The sequence below is a fragment of the Patiria miniata genome, unplaced genomic scaffold, assembly GCF_015706575.1.
Source record: "Patiria miniata isolate m_02_andy unplaced genomic scaffold, ASM1570657v1 HiC_scaffold_1, whole genome shotgun sequence".
Taxonomy (NCBI): domain Eukaryota; kingdom Metazoa; phylum Echinodermata; class Asteroidea; order Valvatida; family Asterinidae; genus Patiria; species Patiria miniata.
Window position 1 is genome coordinate 36,227,787 of NW_024037047.1, and position 21,468 is coordinate 36,249,254.

At 41.7% G+C, this 21,468-nt stretch overlaps 1 protein-coding gene across 2 annotated transcripts in view; it reads right to left on the reverse strand.

Annotated features, from left to right (window-relative positions):
- The window catches only part of LOC119729348 (GATOR complex protein DEPDC5-like), a 76,291-nt gene that overhangs the window by 20,329 nt on the left and 34,494 nt on the right, over positions 1 to 21,468 (reverse strand). For both annotated transcript variants that reach the window (XM_038201976.1, XM_038201983.1), the window contains exons 12-22: positions 17,013 to 17,159; positions 14,608 to 14,771; positions 13,603 to 13,666; positions 12,776 to 12,980; positions 11,322 to 11,555; positions 9,382 to 9,735; positions 6,578 to 6,703; positions 4,090 to 4,289; positions 2,942 to 3,031; positions 1,934 to 2,025; positions 564 to 735 (exon numbers count right to left, since the gene is read on the reverse strand). In XM_038201976.1, the coding sequence (XP_038057904.1) occupies positions 564 to 735; positions 1,934 to 2,025; positions 2,942 to 3,031; positions 4,090 to 4,289; positions 6,578 to 6,703; positions 9,382 to 9,735; positions 11,322 to 11,555; positions 12,776 to 12,980; positions 13,603 to 13,666; positions 14,608 to 14,771; positions 17,013 to 17,159 (1,848 nt within the window). The remainder of the gene's footprint in view (positions 1 to 563; positions 736 to 1,933; positions 2,026 to 2,941; positions 3,032 to 4,089; positions 4,290 to 6,577; positions 6,704 to 9,381; positions 9,736 to 11,321; positions 11,556 to 12,775; positions 12,981 to 13,602; positions 13,667 to 14,607; positions 14,772 to 17,012; positions 17,160 to 21,468) is intronic.

The window sequence follows — 21,468 nt, forward strand, 5'->3', positions numbered from 1 at the left end:
GGCCATTGTAAGTGCCCGAAGGCTTAAGGGATTCAAATGCAAAGTAGGTATCTCCCAGAGTGGGGCATGTAGTCAAATAATGGTAGCATTAACCTAATTTGTTACAGTATTAAACCAAACAAAATTACACCTTTTCAAACAGACAACCCCACCCAGCATTTGAATTTAGTGGTAGCCTGTTAGCCAAATGCTAGTCAAAACAGCAGCGGGCTAGTCAAACTATTCCTTAAGTAGCCCGGCTGGCGAACCAAAAATTATTGGGCTATGGCACAGATGAAAGGACAGGAAGAAATAAATCATTAAATTCAGAAAGCAAACCTGTATCAATTTGTGTCTTATTTCTTTACCTGTTTAGGGTTAAACTATTAGATCCGTTTATTAAAAACACTGACAAGATTGCCTCAGGATACACATTTTACATGTATGCACATTGTTGTTTATTAGGACACTCTATAAAAGGAAAGCATGTGCGCTAGTGAAACAGCCCTCAGGCTAGTTACGAGCCTGTTTCAGTAGCCCAGCTGGCTAGTGAAACAAATAGTTGAGGTCGAACTCTGCCTCACCTCCATAGGGCCAAAGTCAATGCCTTTTGAGGACACGTAGTTGTCGAGATAGTTCCAGTTGAAGTTCTCCAGCATGTAGGGTTGGAAGTTAACGCTGGATGGCTGATAGCCAGAGTTGTGAGCCGACCATAGCTGATAGGTGTAGTAGACTGGACGAGAAATAGTCAGATGCCTACAAAATGTGAAATGAGAAAAATCAAATCAATCACTGTCAGAATCAGAATAAGCTGCAGTAATCTGCACACAAAATTAAAAGGTTAAGAGATCTTGGGTTTTCCAGAAGACTATTTGGTTTTGTTAAACTGTTTCTGACATGATCACACATAATTGCTAATAAGATACAATTTAGTCTACATTTGCACAAAAAGTACAGGTTTTCCTACATCAAATTTGTTGAAATGTCACATTTATTATTTCTCAAGTTAAAATTTCCTTTTCCGAATTCATATAAAGCATCTCCAAATTTGGGCAACAGAGAAGAAAAGACAACAACTAATCTTTCCATTTTTACAGAAAAATTGGTTTAAAATCCATGAGCCATATCATTGCCTGGATTAAAGAGATAGTCCATCATTTGTAATTTGTGCATTTTGTTCGTTTGAAGCAACAAAACTGCTCAAAATCTAAAGAAGGGTACTGAACAACTAACCTAAGTTGCTGAATCATGTTTTGAATTTGGCCTGAATTCAGCGTCCGAGACACGTTCTCACTGAGCCGATTGTAGCTACGCGATGTCGCGCACTGATCCGACGAATTATAGCAACTGCGCGCGCGTATGCGTCGTGTCAACGCTTGCGCCCGCTTTACCGAATAAAAAAACCAACTACTAACGGAAATTTCCAACGGTGCGTCTTAAGACGCACCGTTGGAAAGGCCTTCTTTCGTTGAATACTTCAAAATGACAGCTTGCCAGAAAGAATAATTTCACAGGAAGTATAGTCCCATTACTATCTTTCAACCAAGTACATGTATGTTTTTCAACAATAATTACGCCAGTTACTTTTTGGATAGCTGCAAATGATGGACTATAGCTTTAAATCAAGTCATTACACCAATGGTGCTACAACTGTGTATTAACCCATTTTTTCAGATTGTACAATTCATTTTGCAAAGAACCCCCGGAATCCTCCAAATTACTGTACAGGAACCACATGGCACATTCTGTTATAAAGAATGGACGAGGAACTGTAGATTCATGCTAAGTTCGCCTTGTCCATTCTTGCACAAATCTACTGTTCCAAGTCACAAAAATAGTGTACTTGTATTTCATGGGGCATTGAGCACCTCCTTTCCTCGGATCTAAAATAAAATCCTCCACAACCTCCAAGTGGATTGGGAGGGATGTGGAAGAAGAAAACATCTAGCCTTACCTTGGTTTGTACACAGTAACTGAGATTGCTCTTTGGTGAGGATGGAGTACCAGTTTGTGGAAGATGCGACCGATACTGAGTACATACTCATGCTGGAATAAACAATAACCAAGAAGCAAGAATAGACAAATTGGCCACAAAATACTTGTACCAATGATGCTGAGTACCGGTACATACTGGGGATCACATGGGAATGCATCCACAAAAGCATCATCTTGTCACCAAATTGTGTTGGCAGAAAAGGTTCCAGAGCAGTAAATAGACTGCCATAGACCTCAATGGTACTTATGCGCACTTCCCAAAATTATTAAAAATACTCACAACTCTCCAAGGGATTTAAGACACGCATCAAATTAAAGCTTATTTCATTCATCTTTCATTTTCTGTTCCATTTTTTTGGGGGGAGGGGGGTAATCTGGTAACCTTTGGGAGGAATTTGCATCCGAAGATGATCACCCCTAAAAATAAGCCCATCGCTATTTTGAAAACTGATGCCTACGCTCTATTGCAAAATAGAGCACTTTTAGGTCCCAATTTCACACAAATGCAAACTAAGAGTCTTGTGCACGGCTTCCACCCTGCTTTTTTACAAACCCTCAAGTTCATGGCCCACAAAATGCTCTAATACCAAAGAATTTGATTTGGCCGGCGTGGACAATTTTGGGCATTTCACTGGTCTGGACCCAGAAGAGCCATACAAGAACAGCGTCAACTAGTGTCAGATAGTACGAAAAGTGCACCCTGATGTCAGATGTACAACCACCAAAATCTTACTGCTTGACGTCCTGGCAGTCAGCAAATTTCAGGAAAAAAATTCTATTTGCATTACTGCCTGTTGTGGTCCTATCAGAAAATGTGTAATAACATCAATACATACTGCTTTGACAATGCCCATGATGTAGATGTGGCTATGTACAGGGCCCCTACATACAAAACATTTTGTAGAGCCCTAATATTCATGTAAAGTTCACTTCATTATGTAAACCGAAAATGCTTGGCAAAACCTACCTTGTTTGGATCTGTGACCAGGATGTCTTTACTTCGGCGACCTTGTACGATGGATAAAAAGGATTTGGGAACTACAACCATTTGGAATCCCTGCATGAATGATAACAGACAATTATCTTGTATGCCGAGATGGGTATTCTCTCAAATATTACACTACAATACATTTCAGAGAAAATAAAACATCAGAAAATGTATCAACATTGTATTACCATCATTATAATAAATGCGGCCATGTTTTTAGTTTGTTGCCACAATGACTAGTTTTCACACAGACTCAATACTTCTCACTTGAAATACAGTTGGCCTCGTGACCTTTCAACTTTTTTCAATATTTTAACATGCACGAATAGGCTCTGAATTCCACTTGTTCACAAACTAAAGAACAACAAGGCCAAGCACTGTTATCTTCAAGCAAACTTGTATACTCGATCCTGATTGGTTGATCCATGGCAACAACAGTGTGATATTATACCATATCGCACGGTCCATATCGCATCCTGCATAGTGCGCTTTTAACAATTGTCGACTGCTCCTGCTATGTGCCCCAAGGGTGTTCAAAACGTTATATCCCACATCACAGCAGTCAACAATTGTTTTGTTATGCCTCTGTCTTGGATTCTTTGGATTGTGATGTAAAAATCACGAAAAAAAAATGGCAGTAAACACAACAATCATGACAATCGAATGTCAACTCACATGCATGTCGCGTGCTCGAAACAGCTGATCGTCTGCTAGTTCGCTGCTCCCACTCATGTGTAAAAACATGGTGAAAATAGCGTGGGTACCAACGATACTTGTAGCGTTTCATACCGTACGTACCGTACGTACAATGTCATAGCACACTCCCTGTGGGATATCACGTAGGTGATATCCCACAGGGAGTGTGCCATGACTTTTTATAAACTTAACACGTGATCATTCTAGGCCAATGAAAATACAGTATTCAAGACAGAGGTATAACAATCCAAGATGCGAGCGACATCCCAGCTGACAGACGCACACAGACGCACTACATTATTTTGCGTTCCACTCGCACTCGCAGGATAACTTATATGGTCAGGCTCATATCAACCATTACAAATTCAGAACCTCTTTCCTCATGGACACATGTGTGATATGAAATCAGGTCACCAGTCTACCCAACCAACCTGCATCAGTCGTTGCGATATAATCTCCTGGAAGACGCCCTCGCCTGTCTGTCTCTGCCCACCTGCAACCTCATCGTGGTCATCTGCTAGAAGCTCGTAATTGTTCTCCATAAACTGTTTCTCGACGGTGAGGCTATCCGGGTAGTAGTCAGTGGTAATAGGGAAACAGGCAGTGGCTGTCAAAGACTTCCAGTCCATTCCTGGCAAGGAAACAATGTCAGCCTGTCATTCAATTCCATTCAATTCAATAAGACAATTATTTCCAAAGCCAAAGCTTGTGAGGAATGTGCCCAACAATACAAGACAAACAACACTAATTATAGAATTTAGAAATAATAACAATAGTTAAATATACCACGGTTAAAAAAAGTGGACACAACAATAAACAACATATCAATAGCGGCTAAGCCAATTTAATAATAAATCAGGTATTCTGAGAATTAAGTAGGAATGTTTTTAGTTTACATTTGAATGTATTACTTGAAGGGCAATTAGTTAAAGACGGTGAAAGATTCCAGTTTTGGAATCCAGAGTTCCAGTTTTTTGGTATGTTGAGAAAGAGTTGTTCTGACTTGAGGTATATGTAATTTGGATAAGGACCTAGTATTATAATCATGAATGGATCTATTAAATTGAAAAAGAATGTGTAACGATTCAGGAAGTTGGTTATTTACAAATTATACATAAAAACAACTTGTTGAAAGACATTAATATTCGTAAGATTGTGTTTCCTAAACACAGGGAAACCAAACGTATTCTCTATCTATAATTATTGAAAAAGTCCAACAGTTTCAAAATCGTATCTGTTGCTGGTAGTGCTAAGTATTACTTCCTAAACCAGGTAATTTGCTTTTATTTTAACTTTTTCCCTCTTTGTGTGAATAAGATACCGAATTAAGCTATAAAGCAAGCAAACATTGATTAGTACTGTATCAATACAAGTGGTTCATGTGATCACCCCATTGCTCCGTTTTGTTCAGTTGTTGAAAGTTAAAAGCATAGAGCTATATTAAATTACTAGAGCGCTAACTCCTCATTCTTGCGCGCGGAGACGCTTTGAAGCCGTCCTGGGCACAGACATTTTGAACTCATGTGCGTGTTTGTGGAACATAATGAAATGAGATGGAATGAATTTTGAAAGTGTACTCTAAATGCAGCGCAAAACATGAGCAAACAACTTAAGCGTGTCATGACAGTTCAAAAAACGTCACGGCAAAAAGCATCTGCAGCGGAGGGACGCGCACGCGTTGCTCTGTTTGCGTAGAGCAAAATGACACGCTCATTTGCTGATGGTGCGTTCCAGTTTTGGGAGCATTGGCTTCGATAATGCACCGGTATGGAATACAAATGCAGATATGCAAATAGGCGTACAATATACGTACACAATTTCTAGTTCTTCATAGGTTTGTGTACACACATGGATGTGCCCATCAGGCATTACTTTGTACATTGTACATTGAGTTAGCACTCTAGTAATTTAATATAGCTCTATGGTTAAAAGACACAATAAGTAGATGGAAAATCCCTCCATCAAACAAATTAGCAGGTTAAAATAAGTACCCTTTCGATCAAAAAAACAAAACTTTTCGGTCCACGAGAGTAAACAATTTTGTTCAACAGAACCCCCCTCTTGCTATATAATGGTAAGGCCCTCTGGTAAATAACTCCTTATATGGAGATTGGTGCGTACGGTACGTCGTGCGTACTGTGTGATGTGGCGCACAACGCAGATGTACCGGAATATGGTGAATCTAGGACTATGAAATACTGACACACTGCTAGTACTGTACATGTCTACGTGTGGATTGTGAAGGTTTAACCAGAAATGGGTAAACTGTATTAGGCATTTAGGCGTATGTAGCATAGCTTCCCAACGGGATTTCTATGCATTTTCATTGTTTTTACCCATTCATGTTTACTGTAGCTCCTTCGAAATCATTGCTTTTCCAATTATTTACTCATTTTGTACTTCATATCTTGTCAGCTAAAGCCGTGTCAGTTTTGTCTTGTTTGCACTGGCTGTGTCTCGTTATAGTTTTGTTTTTATGTTGTTATTGTTGTCTGTAAATGTTGTTTCTTACAAGCCTCGGCTTACTCTAACAGCCCCATGCTCCTATTTTCTCCTGTACATAAACCAAACTTAATTTAACACTTGTTAATAGCGCAGTTTATTTTTATTACATTTTTTGTGTGACATATTTATCGAATTCGTTATTTTGCTATGTAACAGATATCCGTTATATACTGTTGTATTTCTCTAAAGGAGTATGAAATAAATGTTTCTTGAAATGAAATGAAATGAAATAAAATGAAATGAAATGCAAAATAAAGTTCTTGTATTCATGGAACAGCCTCCTTCATCAACTTATGCCTTCAAACACTCGCAACCATGACCTTTGCTTGCTATGCTGTCCTGCTAAACTTTTCCTCTGTGACAATCACTGAATATTCCTTTAACAACCATGCCTCCCACGAGTAATACTGGTACCTGTCTGTATAAAAGGAGTCCATTCTTGTTCGCCTGTAACACCCCATACTCCACTGGTACTTCGCATCAACGTCCTGAATGAGTCACTAGCAGGACTGGTCCTTGAACCTCCATCATACCGGGCACCTATCAAGAGAAAAAACTTACAGCCATGTATCATTTATCACTGGACGACAGAGTTTGCACCAATGGAACACTGAATTGCATATCGAGAAGGAAATGTGGATTTAGCTTTTAACTGAAATACAGTAAACTCCGGCTAAACCGACATCGTACAACTCGTCAAATCGCTCAAGTAGGCCGTCTGACTAAAGTCCCGATTGCATTTCCATTGAATTTTTTATTTCTTAGTTGGCTTTTATAAGTCGCCATTTCGCTCAAGTCGTCGTGTTACTCTCGGTCCCCTTTTCATAAAAAAGCATTACAAAATCCTTTGTGTAAGTCAGCATTCAACAAATCACGCATTGGCATCAACTTCCTGTACTGCGGTTGGCAAAGTGTCGAGTGAAAAGCGGTTTCGCACAGCCAGAGATCGCTGCATGCATCGGTGTCAAAAAAGGGTGTCCTACTGCATACATCACATATGCATCGTGAGCATATCAATACCAGTGCCCCCTCTAAGCTGTACACATGCGCTCTGTCCATTTTGGGGGTCATCTTATTGAATGACTAGTGCTGCAGTCAATGCATGAGTGGTATATACTGGACCACGCTCGCATTTAATTCGTTACTGTGCACGTACATATGTATCATGGTCTCCACTATCAATACCCCAAACGTGATGATACAATTCGAGGATTAATTTGCTGGATTCAACTCAAGCATTTAGGAGATAATCCAGGATAAATAGAAGCCAATTAGTGCAATGAATCATGTGTGCAAAAGACCATTCTTGTAAGCCGGCAAAATGACGACTTACAGCAGATGTCGGCATTCGCGTAAGTCGTCATAAATTCTCGGGTCCTGAGAGTGCCGACTTAGCCGGAGTTTACTGTTATTTTAGAGAACTTTATACATGAACTCTGTGTATTCAAACAAAAACCAGGTCACAGGTTTCAGTTCCATTCACAGGTTTGGGTTCCATCCACCATTAGAATCCCTTAGTCTCCTGACGACGGGCAGGGCATACTGTTCGAAACGTTGAGTTCCCTCCTGTTCTTGTCAAAACCACACATACTCACAAAAGAGATTTACCACATGGTGCTACCATAAGGGCAATTCCACGGTTACTCACGTTACATTTTTGATGTACTTTTGAGTTTCCTTGGGCTGTAATTACCTTACTGAAAAGGTTTAATAACTGTTATCCCCATGGTAAATAGAGTAGACCTAGACCTACCTAAGCACCAAAGATGACATCCAGCAAAATGTGTTATGTATGATAAACAAGACCCACCAAAATCGGTTACTCACATTACATATTTGTAATGTGAGTAACCAATTTTGTGCCCTCCTTTATCATACTTAACCCATTTTTCTGGACGTCATCTTTGGTGCTTAGGTAGGTCTAGGTCTACTCTATCTACCATGGGGATAACAGTTATTAAACCTTTTCAGTAAGGTAATTACAGCCCAAGGAAACTCAAAAGTACATCAAAAATGTAACGTGAGTAACCGCGGAATTGCCCATATCAACATATCTTACTGGTATTATTCATGTACCGTATTAAGTTTTCTGACAAAATTTCCAAATAATCCACGATGGGTTGACAAATTTGAGAACCGAAAACACAGGGCTGGATAGTTCAGTTGGTAGAGCACCAATAATCCGGAGGTCACAGGTTCAAACCCCACTCCGATCATTTTCTTTGTTCAACTTGTAAATTGTTTTCCACAAGTTAGATAACACTATGCATAGAGTACATGCGTGGATTTAGCTTTCAGGAAAGATTTTTGTGCTGGATATTTGAGTCAAGTTGTGCCAAAGGCAGTCCTGCTACTAGTGTCCGGGGCATGCCCCCCGCAAAATGTTGAAATCTACAATGATTTCTCCTGCATTCTAAAGCAATTTGATAATAAATTTAGGAACTTTGAGTCAAACTTTTTCAACCCATTTATGATTTTAGGCTCCATTTGACTAGTATCAAACATTAGTCTGTGGCTGAACGGGAGGGAGGCCCATGCTGTAGCTAATAGCTATGCATTGACAAATCAGCATCAAGGTTATTCAACTTTAAAGGGAAAATACAACATTTGCAAACATCAAAAAATAAAACTACCAAATCATTTTGAAATACCTTGCTGGACTGTTAGTGAATGACAGTGTAAAGCATTCTGTAAAATCACGGCACCTGGTATACTGTCATTTTCAAGAAAGGTGGTATTTTTGTATCAATTTCCAACGCTGGTCGGCCGACCAGCGTTGGAAAAAACTGGCTTTTTTTCAAATACTGGCCCCAATCGACCATCGCACTTGTTTGCAATCGATTACACACCTATGAACGGGTACAAGCCAGCTAGACTGGTTCCCTGACCTTACAATTCCCCAATGTAGGTAAACTGCTCTGTTTCTTCTTATATGGAGTCAGGGAACCAGACTACAGGAAAATGATTATTTTCTTGGTTTTTATAGCATTTTGGAACCCAAAACCTCAAAAAAGTCAGTGTAACTATATTTGCTATATATTTCCAACCCCCAATTCCCTCCATTTCTGAAAATTACAGCAAAAGCAAATGATGTATATTCCCTTTACTACTTGGAGTTACTCTCCATGTACTCATAGATCTGATGAGGTACAACACTGGTGGGGGGGAAGTAACTACAAGGGAAGCAGAAATATATATATATATAAATTCTTGTTTACCAGTGTCGGGTAAGTTGCCACTCTGTCGGTGAGTTATAGTTGGTCTGGATGCTATGATGTGCTGAGCTGGGTTACCAGACCCAGATCCCTCACTTCCCAGACTAGATGCACTGCCGGATTTCGGAATGCCACTGATGGCTGGAGGGGCCAGTCTTGGAGGGGCAGGACCATGCCTAGAGGGAGAGGGTAAGAGTCTAGAGGTTGGACTGAGCTGTCTAGGAGAGGCTGGGTGATTGGCAGGTGCCGAGATGGATTCTGAGAGCCCCGTTGGGGTGCAGGAGGGATGCATGTCTGTGTCTCCTTCGCTGGTAGTCCAGCGACGGTGATGGGGCTGCATAGTCTCTCCTGATGGACCTAAAGAGATGAGAAACATTCGCTGTCTTAAATACTGTAAAGAGGAATTTCAAATAAACACCCAAGCCAAAGCTCTCTGTGTTAACCCTGACACTGCCAGACGCAGCACATTGCATCAGGTGGAAAAGTCTGGTGCTCTTTGATGGAAAATGCTACCAACACCAGTGCATAAACTGGCCACTTCTGAGACACTGAGAGCTAGTCCCATAGAACAATGCCAGAATTGTATCCTGCTGCGCTGGGGGACCACTGACTCCGAGACAGTTTGGCCTTGAGACTTTTGACCTGATGGATCTTGCTGCACTGGGCAGGCTTGTCACTTAGACAAACGTTGCATGTTGCTGCGTTTGGCAAGGTTTCTAGCCAGGGTTTCTAGGGTTAGGGTTAAGCCATTGTTAATTATAATAATAACAATATTAATAACCAGCATACCTCCATCAAACAGACTAGCGCATGGCACAGGGTGCCAAGTGCATGCCCACTGGCGTCGCTACAGGGTGGGGGGGGGGGGGGGGAGGGGGAGGAAGGGGGGATGTCACACCCCCCCCCCCCCCTTAGTAAGTTTTGCTGTGCAAAATACAAGCACGTGCTCGCTCGCAGGCAGTTACGAATTGAGCTTATTCCTAGTAAATACTCAAAATCATGGATCAAGCTTAAGAGGAAAAATCTCGAAAGCGAGTCAAGCTACAGTTTTGATGCAATGTTTGTGATTATATCAACTTTGATGACCCACTCCAATCTCCCTAAGCACGAGCACATTTCATTCAAAAAGTCAGGGGAAAGTGGCCAGGAGATGCCTCGGATTGCACCACAGAGCATCTAGAATCCAAAAATTTTCCGGACCCTAAGTGGGCCACGGACCCCACGCCATCAGGGCTTCGCACTCTGCGCTCTCATATAAAAATGTCCACTATAGGATTTAAAGAACCCCCACCCCCAGTCTGGGATCAAGGAACGGGCCTGAAACAAGGTATGTGCACACGTACTGAGCATGTACACACAGTTTTGCTACGAGCAAATGTCCAAAACTTTTCAATGTGATAACGCCAAATTTTGACAATTGACTTTTGACTTTTGAAGTTGAACTTATCCCACACAAAAATTTAATGCATTCAAAGTAATCAACATTATTAACCGTTCATATATTTGTGGATGAAATTAGAAATGGAGTTAGAGGGCTGATTTTGGGCGGAAATTATCAATTACACTCATTATGCACGACGGTCCGACGGCAAATTTCTGGATGGCACCCCCAATTCAAAATGGTCTAGCGACACCTGTGGGCACGGTGTTTAGGCAACAAAGGCTTGAAGTCCAGCATAGAATCTCACAAAGGCGTTACTGAAATCAGATTCATTTCTGCAAAATAAGTCACATTTAACTTGTAGACCTATTGGTACAATATGATCATGCTTTTACAGCTTTTCCTATGCCATTTTTCTCTGGAGCTCTTGTGAGTAGTCACAAGGTGTCATCGTCTTTTTACAAATGTCACTTTCAATTGAATACTTTTATTCCAATGATCTTGTTATTGTAAGATATTTATTTAATATTCAATTACTGCTCTTTCAACAAATATACAGTACCTGGTGGAAAGGTATGAGTCCATCTCCTCCTATTTGATGTCAGTCGAATGGCCATGGTGGATGGAGCAAATGGATTGATCAGAGTCCGATACACAAACTGATGATTTGGACTGCCAGACGCAAGATTATGGATGGCGTTAGCGCTACCAACAATCACATCCGTGAAGTTCACTGGCGTGTTACTGGATCGGTGCTCGGTAATATGTGCATCCCCAACACTACGGCTGATAGAGGCTAAAAACACATAAATGAGTAATTTTATATCACCATTTCACTGTACAGGTGATTATAGAAATGTTGGGTTAATTGTCAATTGATGACCGTTATAACAATTTGCACTTTCGCAGTCATGGATGATTGTGTACTACTGATTTGAAAACAAAAGCTAAGAATATCTTTTGTCAGGTTTTAGGCCGATCCAGTTTTGAGATACTATCGATTTTCAAATAAACAAGTCTCTGTTGACTGTGCTGAAAGGATAGATACTAGACTTGCACCCAATTTCATGGAAAACATCATAACTTACAAAGCATCTCAGCGCTGTGAAGCGTCGTACCCCTACCGGTACAACGCATCGCAGCTGCGACACATCCTGCGATCCATTTCACAAAACACGTCGTAAGTGCGATGTGTCGTAGGTGCATTATAGAACAACTCGGTAACTGTTTTATGTATTTATTCAGCGTACAGTAAATAGTCATCTGACATTCAACAAAGAGTCGTCAGATCTCCTCTCGAAAAGTTTTTAAAACGTAAAATAAAATGGCGGACGTGTGACACATTTTTTTTAAAGGAAAACAAGCTCTCAGTGGACTGTATAGCTACTTTGAAATTTCAACTGCAATATTCCAGGCTAATTCACAATTGTTCAATGAATTTTCTATTTACAACTTTACACACATTGTCTCAGTATTAAAATCTTGTTTATGTAATGTTTATGGCATAAAACTGGCTAAGAAAAGGATGCTTCTTATTTTGTGATGACCAACAGACACGTTGTAACTTGCAACATGTTTTAAGCCGTTGTCAAGGAGCTGAAGATGCATTCAATACATCAGAAGTTTCATGAAATAGATCATACGACATGTCACAAGTTGCGACGTGTTACACATTACAACTCAGGTTGCGACGCGTCGCTGCGCTTCGTGAAATTGGGTGCAGGAGGTATGTACACATGTTGTAGGTGCACTAATTGCATACATTGTTGGTTCTTGAAGAAATACATTCCTAAACAATACATTTTTTGCAACATTCCAAAACTACTTTCCCATACCAACATGATAAAAGTAAGATATTAATGGAAAGTAGACAAGTGTTCCTTATGCCAATACTAACCCATTATTTTCTGATTACTTTTTATATTGGCCTGGTATAAACTGACAAAACCAAAATGATTCCATGCAATGAATAACTACATTTTTGAAGTTTTTGAAAAACTTATATGACTAACTCACTTTCTTGAAGCAATCTGGCAGCTGCCGTTACAGAAACAGAGGGCGCAACGAGATTTGGCCGCTCTGGAATGGGAATAGCGGTTGATGATGTTGATTGGGATACCAAGGGATGGTTGTGTGAATCGGTGGGTTCAGTGTTGAAGGTCACAATGCCAGTGACCTTTGACTCTTTCAACTTCTTGCTGGGTTGACATGGGGATTCCTCCTAATAAATGAATGCATATTTCTTACAAAAGTTAAAAATCAAGAACAAAGAAATGTGCTGTCTTCTGTTCCTGCAAAGAGTCTGTAATCCTCTTAGATTAACCCTAACTCCCTAGCATAATTTACTAGGAACCATACCCATCCTGGCAAATTTCAACACCATATGGGAAACTGTACACACATATTTCTGACTTTGATTCTGGAGGTGAGCCAAACCCAATGTAAAAGACTGTCAGTTTAGGGGTACCGTACCCATCAGAGAGATTCTAACAAAACATGCCGTTGGGATACCTAATGAGCCAATTAGGTATCCTAAGATTCAACAATATTCTTTCAGGATAAACAATCCTCCGTACCATTGGCAAATTATAGAGCGTACTAACAACTAAAAAAGAAAATCTCTTATTTTGCCTGAGGTATACATTTTCTCGAACTTTTTTGACTGTGTTTGTTGGCAATTTTATTTACACTCAAAGTTTTGTGCAAACAGTATTCCATCTTCATCTTGATTAAGAATGTAAAAACTTTAATCTACATTAGGCCGTTAACGTCCTCATAGACATTTATCTCAAGCGTTAATTACATTTAGGCAGCAACTAGGAATATTTTAACCAATCACATACCTTGGATCTTGGCTTCTGGGCAGCATTGTGGGTTGACTTTGATGGTCTTATAGAAAATGGGGTTCTGTGGGATACGGGGTTGGATATCAATGAAAATGTAAGTATGCATGAGTTGTAATATTCAAGCAATACTACAAACTGGTTTCAAGTACTTGTATCCAATTAACACAAAATAAAATTCAAGTACACTATGTGCATATTCATGAATCCAATGCATTTCTTAGGTGGAGTACATCATTTGTAATTTGAGCATCATGTTCGTTTTAAGAAACAAAAGTGCTCAAAATCTAAAGAAAGGTGCTGAACAACTAACCCGATGAAGTTTTAGCTCAATGAATACTGTTTTTTCCTGAGAAAACAATACTGTAGGATCTCGATTTCAAATCAAAAGTTTCCGATTCATGTTTTGCATTGCGCCCGAATTCAGCGTCTGGGATAATTTCTCATTCAGCCGAGTGCAGCTACGCGATCTCATGCACTAAACCGACGAATTATAGCAACCATGCACTTGTGTGCATCATGTCAACGCTTGCGCACGCTTTGCCGAATTAAAAAATAACTACAAACGGAATTTTCCAAAAATGCGTCTTCAGACGCATCGCTGGAAATGGTCTTCTTTCATTGATTTCTTCAAAATGATAGCTTGCCAGAAAGAATAATTTCACAGGAACTTTAGTCCCATTACTATCTATGTGCATCCCCAACACTACACTACGGATTTTCAACAACAATTTCATCAGTTACTTTTTGGATAGCTGCAAATGATGGACTGTGCCTTTAAACACATGTAGCTAAATATCCAGCATGATGTGCACTATTACTCCCAGCTCCTACATCAGCTCCAAGACTACCAAAAGACTTCTCCATCTTCATAGCCCCCCCCCCCCCAACAACAACAAAAAATGATGATAATTATTAACTTTATGAGTAATTTTGGGACAGGAATAAGTATAGCATGGTAGTTTTATATTAGTCTGCAAAGTTGTTGTTTTCCATTATTCTGACCTTGGTTTTGGTGAAGCATAGCTAGGAACTTTGAAGACTTCAGCATCGTACTCCTCAAACATGTAATCCTCATCCTGATGAGATTGCTTGAAGTGACTCATGTTCTTATCTTCCGGTAGAGGGGGAAGATGAGGTATGGATGAGGGAGTGCTGTCAGCTGATTCCTGAACGAAAAAGGGAACTTGTCAAACTTAGAATTGTTGAATGTTTCACCAACTGGTAATAAAAGGTAAAGGTCCCATAGCCATTACTGGCCGTAGGGGCAGTGGGATGTTAGAGGTCCACTGTGTCTTGGGCGCGGCATATGAGTAGCGGGGCCCAGTCCTCTCCTCTCGCCGTCTTACCTTCCCTGAACGAATCAAGTACCCATTTTACTGTTGGGCCGTCAGAGAGAGTTTTCCAGTTTTTGGTCCGAATGGGATTCGGACCGCCAACCTTCCACTCCGTAGCTCCACGCTCTAACCGCTCGGCTACAAGGCACCGAGACTGGCTACGAGACTGGTAATAGCACCTGCTCTAATTGAGCACACAGGCTGGTGTCACTTAGTCTGACTATAATCATCCCACTCCTAACAAATGTCTGATATCTGTGTGCATGCAAAGTTTATGTGAATCAGCACACATGCCAATCAAGGCCGACATGAGCCTGAACTTACAAATGTAACCCTCCATTAGAATGAATCAATGCGAAAAGCTGCCTTGGTGTGTTGGCTGGACTCTGATTTCAGGTACAAATTAAGGCAAATAGCAGACAATAAAATTAAATAAACCACTTTGAACAGATATAAGTTCAGGATTTGTAAAGTAAGTTGTCCGACTGCCCTGGGCAACAAAAAATATTTTGGACATCCAGAATTTCCAGGTTGCCAGCCTGTTTGGAAACGACAATTTCTCTCCAAAATTCACAAACTTTTCATAACATCTTTTCTTGTTCATGAACATTTCCCTCAAGGTTATGAACGTTGAAGAATAAGGTGGTAGTTGCAGATGAACTTTCTCAATCCCATCAGGTCCCTACATCAAACTTGCTGGTAAAGTGTTGTGAGTTTAATTAACCCCAACTCCCTAGCATGATTTACTAGGAACATACCCATCCTGGCGAATTCCAAAAACCATATGGGAAACTGTACACACATGTTTCTGACTTTGTTTCTGGCGGTGTGCCAACCCAATGTAAAAGACTGTCAGTTTAGGGGTACTGTACCCATCCTGACAGATTCCAACAAAACCTGCTGTTGGGGATGGATGGGTTGAGTTCTGTTAGGGTTAAGGGATAAATGTGTGCTTTGGAGGTATTAAACACTATGTTTAAGACTGGTTGGAGTCTGGATGATGATAATTACCAGAGCCGGTAATTATCAGCATCCAGACTCTAACCCGTCTTAATCAAAGTGTTTAATACCGACCAATACCTTTTCGACGAAAAAATCTAAACTTTTTTGTCCAAGAGTCAAAACAAGTAAAAAATTAATAATTTCCAACAATTTTGTTCAACACTTTTACTTAATGTTTTTTGAAACACCCCTCTAGTTATATAATTGAGTTTGTGGCTCGCGAGTAAGACGTAAACAACTCCTTCTATGAACATTCAACCAATACAATGGCAAAAGGCACTGGATTTCATAGGGGTCCAAATTTCATGTGACATTGGAAAAGGGTTTAAGATCAGCCAGTCATGTCTTTATCAACGTTACGGGCTCTTGACCAATGGGAATGGGTGAACTGTCTTAGGTATTTATGAATATGTTTTAAAAACTTTAGCTACATGTTGGTGAATGCACAAATGTGACCTGTTCTATCAAAAGCAGACGCTTCTGGGCAGAGGTTGAAATTGTGATAGGGCCAAAAAACGCTGTGGAGGTGATTTTTTTTTTCGATTTTCAAATTTATGCATATTTGTAATCCTGAACATGTTTAAAATATACTATAAAAGTTTGAAACCCTAATTTGAACTCTAAATAAAGTATTTTTGATGATTTGTTAAGGTATATCAGTTAATGAAATTACTGTTTTGTGACGTTCGTGGCCATTTTCTCCGTTTTCTACTTTTCGACACAATGAACTTCAAAATAGCATAACTCTGCCCAGGAATGACCGGTTCCAAAAATTAAACCACCTTTTTTAAAAGGGGGAAAAAAAACATATTTTAACAATATGCAAAAATCTCATTTTTGGCCTTTTGTCCAGAAAAGTCTGATTTTGACAGAACAGGTCACAAATGACAAATGATGTACTCTACCTTTAACTTGTAGCGAATGTTATTGTTTGAACCCTGAGTTGAGCTGTAAGGTTTTAGGAGTTTTTAACACACAGCCAAAAACTCCTGACAAAAGTCACTGAACAGGCAACTTAAAACAAATATTGGGCAAACATTGACAAATTGCTGGGTTTTTTTGCAAGCAAACCTTCTTCTCAGCTAGTTTGATCCGAGGGGTGAAGCTGGAGTAGATATGACATTTTTCTCGCTGTCCCTGGGCTGTGTAGAAGCTGTAATTCAACCAATGAGGAATGCTGTAGTCACGGACGGAGGGATGAGTGCTGGTACTCTGGAACTAGTAACCAGTGAATACAAAGATATATTTAGAAATTAAAACCCCATTCAGGTACTACCAATATCATTTTTTTTTCAATATTGAACAATGTCACTTTGTGTTACAAAAGTAGGTTAATGTGTCAATATTGAATTGAATAAATAAACGTTTTGACACCTTGAGCGGATTGCAATACTGCAGTCTTAGTCAGCTGGCTTAACCAGTCCGATTTTAGCCAGCTATCGCTCCTAGACGGTCTTGGTTAAGACACCAAACTTGCAATAAGCCTGTCTTTACTAAGCCTGCTTAGAGTAATGATTCACAAACAAACATTCCATTGTTACAGGCTGATAGGTTGTGGTGCTCATCACGCGCCGTAATACCAGAGAAGCTGCACGATTTTTCGCTTTGCTTGATTCAAATCATGCGAAATCAAATTCGTCAATTAGGAGATTTTAAGTCAAAAAATTGTGTTTGCTGCACAACTCAGTTTCATTATTTTTCTCTAGAAGATTCCTGCTATCTTGGAAAATCCTCTCTCAAAGCAGTATTCTTCTATTTAAATTATCAACCACTTAATCAACTCAAAAACATTCTGGGAAAGAATATTTCGACACACCGATGAATTAAAAAATCCCAACTATGGACCATTGTAAGAAGCCAGCCCAACCCAGGCTAACTATTTTAAGACTGTCTTCATACTTAGACCGTATTATTGCAATGGTCTTACTTACATGTATAGACCGACTGACAGCCAGAGCTTGAAGACTGTCTAATGCGCATAGACAGCTTTAAAGGGAATATATATCATTTGCTTTTGCTGTAATTTTCAGAAATGGATGGAATTGGGGGGTTGGAAATATATAGCAAATATAGTTACACTGACTTTTTGAGGATTTGGGTTCGAAAATGCTATAAAAACCAAGAAAAACAATTATTTTCCTGTAGTCTGGTTCCCTGACTCCATATAAGAAGAAACAGAGCAGTTTACATATGTGGTGACCACCCCGCGCGAACTCTGACCTTTGTCAGCATTTCGTCATACTTTGACCTGTCAGCACTTTCGCGTGTCGCTGGTACCTGTACATAATACGCGTTTCACATAGACTTTTCGTTGGTTCACAAACACGTGCGAAGGACGTGCCCCTTCGTTCTAACGTCTTAATAACGTCGCGTTCCTGTAAATTCGAAGTGCCAAGTTTTGCCAGTTTATCATCGTTATTCGTCAGCAATTCCAAGTTTTATACTAGTTAGTTAATTCTCGTCGTCTTCGTCCGTCCGTCGGTAACCTTGTGAACATTTGTAAATATATATTCGCGGGACCAGGATCGGTTTCGTCTCGCGGTAGTCGAGGCAAATTCTACCGCCAGCCACCGTGCGGGAGAACAGTTGGACAGTACCGCACACACACATCGGAACAGAATTGGGTGAGTGACACTTGACCATTGACTGTAACGAACTCGCATTCCCCAAAGTGGTGACCCTAAAACGTGCGATGGCTACCAAATCGGAGCCGCAAAACCCAGATTCTGGAGGGTCTTCTGGAGCACCACCAGTCAGTGCAGTAGCTTTGAAACTCCCACCGTATTGGCCCAACGACCCGGTGATATGGTTCGCACAAGTTGAGGCGCAGTTTCTTACCCGGGGCATCAAATCGGAGCTCACGAAATACTCGTACGTGATCGCATCTCTACAACCATCCATTGCGCAGGAAGTAAGGGACTTGTTAGTCAACCCACCGGCTGATAACCCATATTCCAAACTGAAGGAGGAGCTCATCAAACGCACTAGCGAGTCGGAGCGAAAGCGCCTCCAAAAACTGTTGACTACAGAAGAGCTTGGAGATAAGAAGCCCTCGCAGTTACTTCGCACCATGGAACAACTCCTCGGCAATAACACACTGGAGCCTGCAATCCTGAAGCAGTTGTTCATGCAACGCCTGCCAACAAACATCCAATTGATCTTGGCCTCGACAAGCGACGTCGACATCGCACAACTCGCTAAGCTCGCGGACAAAATCGTTGAAGTTTCCCCGTCACCAGCTCAGGCCTGTGCTGCCGTTCCAGCACCAGCACTTGTTGCTGCAGTCAAGCCATCTGCTGCATCGGAGATACAGTTGCTTCAAGCTCAAGTCGAAAAGCTCACGGCCCAGATGGAGTTGTTGGTGCGCCAGAACCAGTATCAACACGGTCGGTCGAGGAGCCGCAGTCGCGACCAAAGCCAGCACAGACGCGATCGCAGTTCTTCTGCGTCGGGGGACAACCCTACTGATTCCTGCTGGTACCATTGGAAATACGGGGACAAAGCTCGTAACTGCAAGGAACCATGCAACTACACACGCAACCACAGTTCCAACACGGCCCAGGGAAACCAGCAGGCCAGCGGATAGGGGCGACTTCATCCACTGGCACACCCAATCAATGTCGCCTTTTCCATGTATATGACAAAATCACAGGCTCCAAGTTCCTCGTGGACACCGGCGCTGAGGTCAGCATCCTCCCTCCAACGCCACGAGACAAGCAGTGCTGCAGGAGTGATTTTGTGCTCGAGGCAGTCAACAAGACACGGATTCACACATACGGTGAGCGTTCAATGACAATTGATTTGGGTCTTAGGCGTACATGCAGGTGGATTTTTACAGTTGCTGATGTACCAGTCGCAATTTTGGGAGCAGATTTCCTTCGCCATTTCGGGTTATTGGTTGACATGAAGGACAGAAAACTCATAGATTCCACCACTAGTCTTAGCATTCAAGGCATTGCAACAAGTACCAATGTTCTCAGCCCTGTTTTTGCTGGCCCATCCCCGAACACTCAATACACAGCCATTTTGGGTCAGTTCCCTGCCATTGCCAAACCTTGCTTTAAGGATGCAACACCCAAACATGATGTCACCCATCACATCACAACTAAAGGCCCTCCTGTATCCGCCAGGCCACGACGCCTTGCTCCGGACAAATTGAAAATCGCCAAGGCGGAGTTCGACCACATGCTACAATTGGGCATCATCCGTCCCTCCAATAGTAGTTGGTCATCGCCATTGCATATGGTGCCGAAAGGAACACAGGGTGATTGGAGACCATGCGGGGATTACCGCGCTCTGAACAATGCATCCGTCCCTGATCGCTATCCAATCCCACATGTACATGACATCACTTCGTCTTTGCATGGCCAGACTGTTTTCTCGAAGGTGGATTTAGTCCGAGCGTACCATCAAATCCCCGTGGAGCCGAGTGACATTCCGAAGACGGCCATCACCACTCCATTTGGCATGTTCGAATTCTTGCGCATGCCTTTTGGACTGCGAAACGCAGCCCAGACGTTTCAGCGTTTCATCGATAAAGTGTTACACGGGTTGGATTTCGTATACGCCTACATCGACGATTTACTCATCGCCAGCCATAGCGAAGAAGAGCACGAGTCGCATCTTCGGACGCTTTTCGAGCGGCTTGATCAGTACGGTGTTGTGGTGAATCCCGCCAAGTGCGAATTTGGTGTGCCGTCACTACACTTCCTAGGCCACCAGATCGACCAGGACGGTATTCGGCCACTGGACACAAAGGTTGACGCGATCAAACGGTTCCCAGTCCCCAATTCAACCAAGAAATTGCGCGAATTTCTTGGACTGGTCAACTTCTATCGCCGCTTCATCCCCCACTGTGCTGCCTTGGCACGACCTCTGACCGACCTCCTCGCTGGAAAACCCAAGAAGACAATCGAACTGACCAACACGGCAATCGATGCCTTCGAAGCAGTCAAGTCGGCTTTGATCAATGCAACTCGCTTGTCCCATCCTCGATCCGATGCTGAGTTAAGCCTGATGGTCGATGCCTCTGATTTCGCCGTTGGTGGAGTCCTGCAACAGCTGGAACATGACATCTGGCGTCCCATTGCTTTCTTCTCACGAAAGCTGCAACCTGCGGAGACCAAGTACAGCACGTTCGGCCGGGAGCTGTTAGCGGCTTACCTTGCCATCCGCCACTTCCGCCATGTTGTCGAGGGTCGCGCATTCTCCATCTTAACAGATCATAAGCCGCTGACACACGCACTCGCTGCAAGCTCGGATAGATACTCCCCCCGCGAGATCCGACAACTTGACTACGTGTCGCAGTACACAACTGACATCAGACATGTTCAGGGTAAACACAACGACGTCGCTGACGCGTTGTCACGCATTAGCCTGAACACATTCTCTGCCATGTCATCATCTACCATCGATTTCCAGGCCATGGCCGAGCATCAGCGCAATGATGAGGACTTACTCCAACACAAACAGCAGTCGGTTCTTCAGCTACAGGACATTCCGCTGGTTGCAAGCAAGAACACCCTAG